Source organism: Rhagoletis zephyria, unplaced genomic scaffold, assembly GCF_001687245.7.
Source record: "Rhagoletis zephyria isolate East Lansing unplaced genomic scaffold, Rhagoletis_zephyria_1.1 Rzeph_scaffold_00582, whole genome shotgun sequence".
In the NCBI taxonomy this organism is placed as follows: Eukaryota; Metazoa; Arthropoda; class Insecta; order Diptera; family Tephritidae; genus Rhagoletis; species Rhagoletis zephyria.
This window is the reverse complement of record NW_016157666.1, coordinates 28,383-32,002: the sequence shown is the minus strand read 5'-3', so window position 1 is coordinate 32,002 and position 3,620 is coordinate 28,383. Positions and strand designations below refer to the sequence as shown.

General features: G+C 37.4%; 1 protein-coding gene and 1 long non-coding RNA gene across 2 annotated transcripts; both read left to right on the top strand.

The window, feature by feature from the left end:
* The first annotated feature begins 1,826 nt into the window (after nucleotides 1–1,826).
* LOC108360520 (uncharacterized) lies at nucleotides 1,827–3,044 on the top strand. The gene is made up of 4 exons (XM_017612842.1): nucleotides 1,827–1,990; nucleotides 2,065–2,262; nucleotides 2,334–2,537; nucleotides 2,590–3,044. Exons 1-4 carry the CDS (start codon nucleotides 1,918–1,920, stop codon nucleotides 3,042–3,044), a joined length of 930 nt encoding a protein of 309 aa, XP_017468331.1. The 5' UTR covers nucleotides 1,827–1,917.
* Nucleotides 3,045–3,069: 25 nt separating this feature from the next.
* Nucleotides 3,070–3,593, top strand: LOC108360524 (uncharacterized). The gene is made up of 2 exons (XR_001847125.1): nucleotides 3,070–3,402; nucleotides 3,452–3,593. It is a non-coding gene; the product is annotated as an uncharacterized LOC108360524 (long non-coding RNA).
* Nucleotides 3,594–3,620: the final 27 nt, after the last annotated feature.

Sequence of the window (3,620 nt, the reverse complement as noted above, 5' to 3'; positions counted from 1 at the left end):
CAACCTAACTTTGTCTCATGAGCCGTAAAACCTTCGTTGAAATTGTCAACTTGCAAAGGGCGTACTAAATTAGTGTGTGGCACTCCAATTAGAATTTTCGGCATAGCATCAGTGTAACTCTGTATTGGAAGTATGCTCAATTCTTTATTTTGCTTCTTAAACAACTCCGCACATAACGTCTGCGGAGGCAACAACAACTTCTGCACTGTACGCACTCCCTTCATAAGAAATTTCACCTCTCCGTTGCATGTGCTAGAGATTTCCATATTTACACGCCTAGAAACTTCACTGGTCGTTTGGTTGTCGAACCATTTCAAGCGCAGTAATTCTTTTCCACCTGCAAGGCCAATTTCATTTGCAATTTGTTCTTCCAGCAGCGTAACTTTAGCTCCCTCATCAATAAAAGCCATAACTTCTATATTTCCTTTAGGACCATGCAGTTTGACTGGCAGGAATTTTAATAAAGTTTTGTTTACTTTTTTCCTATTCCCTTTTGCTGAGAGGTTTTTCGAATTTGCGAGAGATTGACTGGAGCTGATGGTGACAACAGCTGTTTCAACTGGCACTGTGTTTCCAGTGTGCGATGTTCGAATGCTCTGATTGTGCAACAATTTGTTGTGGTATTTTTGACATGACGAAATACCGCATGTACGCCGTCGTGCACAATTACACACACTATGACCCGCAGAGAGGCAGCAAAAGCAAAGCCTATTTGCTTTAACGATTTCCCATCGCTTTTCACAATCAAAATCTTTAAATTTTGAGCACTGATATAATCTATGGTTTTCTTTTGCCCGTATGATACTACGTTTTTTTTCTTGTATTTCGAGTGTATCTTACGCTGTATTTTGAAAGAAAGGGAAGGTCACATACAATTTCAGTACTTGTGTAAGCGAGTAAGCTATATACCAAAAAACAAACGAAAAACAAACTAGGTTGTTAAAAACAGTCCGGCCAACTTGTATTTCGTTAGGTTTTTTTGACAGATGGCTGTATTTCGTAAGTTTTTTTACACAGCTGTTTGCATTTTGACATACGAGAGNTTCTGCACTGTACGCACTCCCTTCATAAGAAATTTCACCTCTCCGTTGCATGTGCTAAAGATTTCCATATTTACACGCCTAGAAACTTCACTGGTCGTTTGGTTGTCGAACCATTTCAACCGCAGTAATTCTTTTCCACCTGCAAGGCCAATTTCATTTGCAATTTGTTCTTCCAGCAGCGTAACTTTAGCTCCCTCATCAATAAAAGCCATAACTTCTATATTTCCTTTAGGACCATGCAGTTTGACTGGCAGGAATTTTAATAAAGTTTTGTTTACTTTTTTCCTATTTTCTTTTGCTGAGAGGTTTTTCGAATTTGCGAGAGATTGACTGGAGCTGATGGTGACAACAGCTGTTTCAACTGGCACTGTGTTGCCAGTGTGCGATGTTCGAATGCTCTGATTGTGCAACAATTTGTTGTGGTATTTTTGACATGACGAAATACCGCATGTACGCCGTCGTGCACAATTACACACACTATGACCCGCAGAGAGGCAGCAAAAGCAAAGCCTATTTGCTTTAACGATTTCCCATCGCTTTTCACAATCAAAATCTTTAAATTTTGAGCACTGATATAATCTATGGTTTTCTTTGCAAACTATACACTTTAACTTTTCTCCAGATATGGCCAGCACTGTTTTCGAAGATCTATTACATTTTCGTGTCAGCTGTTCGGGATTAGCAGGTGATTGATTTACTTCAGCGGCCATTACAATATACANAATTTCGTTAGGTTTTTTTGACAGATGGCTGTATTTCGTAAGTTTTTTTACACAGCTGTTTGCATTTTGACATACGAGAGATTTTCTAAGCATACAATGGAAATACAAGTTTTATCTATTGCAACAAATTGTTTGCTAAAGCTGCTGCCTTAATGCAGCGTAGGAGAAAGAAAAAGACGAAAAAAAAATATTCTGCGCAATGGCTTTTAAAAAGAGAACTGGAAGGTAAGTTTCGAATTCCACATTATATACACATGTATATAGTTCGTTTTTGTAATTATCAAAAATACTTTTCATAGGATTTAGCCATAAACTGTTAAAGGAAATTGAGTGCGAGGATTCAATCCTTCACAAAAATATCTTAAGAATGACTCCAGCTCAGTTTGCATTCTTATTAGAAAAAGTACGCCCCTATATTAGCAAGCAGGATACAAAATTCAGGAACTGCATAGGAGCTGCGGAACGGCTGCAGCTGACATTGCGATATCTATCCACTGGTAAGATATAATATTTTCTTGGTAATTTTTAGTACCGACATACATATGTATGTACATATTTCCAAAATTAGGTGAAACCCAAAGGTCACTTCAATTGCCGTTCCGAATTCAGCAGTCAACCATTTTCAGAATTTTAAAGGAATCAGTTCCCGCAATATATTTGGCGTTAAGGAAGGAGTATTTGAAATTCCCTGCAAGTGAGCAAGATTGGCGTGATATTGCAAAAGACTTTTATCAGATGTGGGGATTCCCGAACTGCATCGGCGCTTTAGATGGTAAACTAACAATTAACACTTTTAAATTCACTCAACTGATGAAACGTCTCAGGAAAGCATTGCAGAATACTGCCAGTGAGGAAAGCAGGATCTACGTATTTCAATTACAAAGGATACCATTCATTTGTATTGATGGCAATCGCTGATGCCCACTATCGTTTTATTTATGCTGATGTCGGTGTTAATGGGAGAGTGGGTGATGCTGGAATTTGGTTGAACCTGGACCTGATACACGCTATTGAAAAAAATGAAGTACATATACCAGCCCCATGCACGCTCCCTTTCATGTCAACTCCCTCGCCTTTTGTGCTTTTAGCCGATGATGCCTTTGCTCTAAAAGACTACTTAATGAAACCTTACTCTCATCTAAGACTATCACCAAGCGAACTTAAATACAACAACATACTTACAGGCGCGTTGTTGAAAATGCTTTGGCATTCTTGCGAACCGTTTTCGAGTTTTATTTTCACCCATCCATCGCGCTCCAGCTGCAGCCATTCAGATTAGATTAACTTGCGTATGTGTGCACAACTTTTTAAGAACAGAAAATGTGAAAAAGAAAACTACGTTTGACGCCATTTCCGAAAGTGAAATAGATGCAATAATAGATAACAACTATACAACAACCGCTTCTGAAAGAAATGCGTCAAAAAGGACCGCTGAAGAAATAAGAAAAACTTTCGAAAACTATTTTTCTGCGGTAAATGAAAATATCGTTTCATTGTTTAAATAAACCAAAACTTTTCGTGTTGGAAATTTTCCATACTAGTAGAAGCAACAATTGGTTTATTTGGTGATTAAATAAATGAGTACAATGTCTTCAATTTATGTACATACCTACTAGCTAATACCTGCCTACTTAGCGGTGCACCGTGAGTAGTACAAACACTGTTACATTTTTGATTCAATTAGAGCAACCAAATATTTTAATGAAAGTAATAATAAGGTAAAAAAGTGGTAAGAATAATCAAAATACATATTCACTCGGCAAAATAATAACTCTGCCTCCTTTCGTAAAGTTTGACTATTTTCCTTTTATTTATTGAACTTTAATAATTTACTTATAAAAATACACCCCATTAA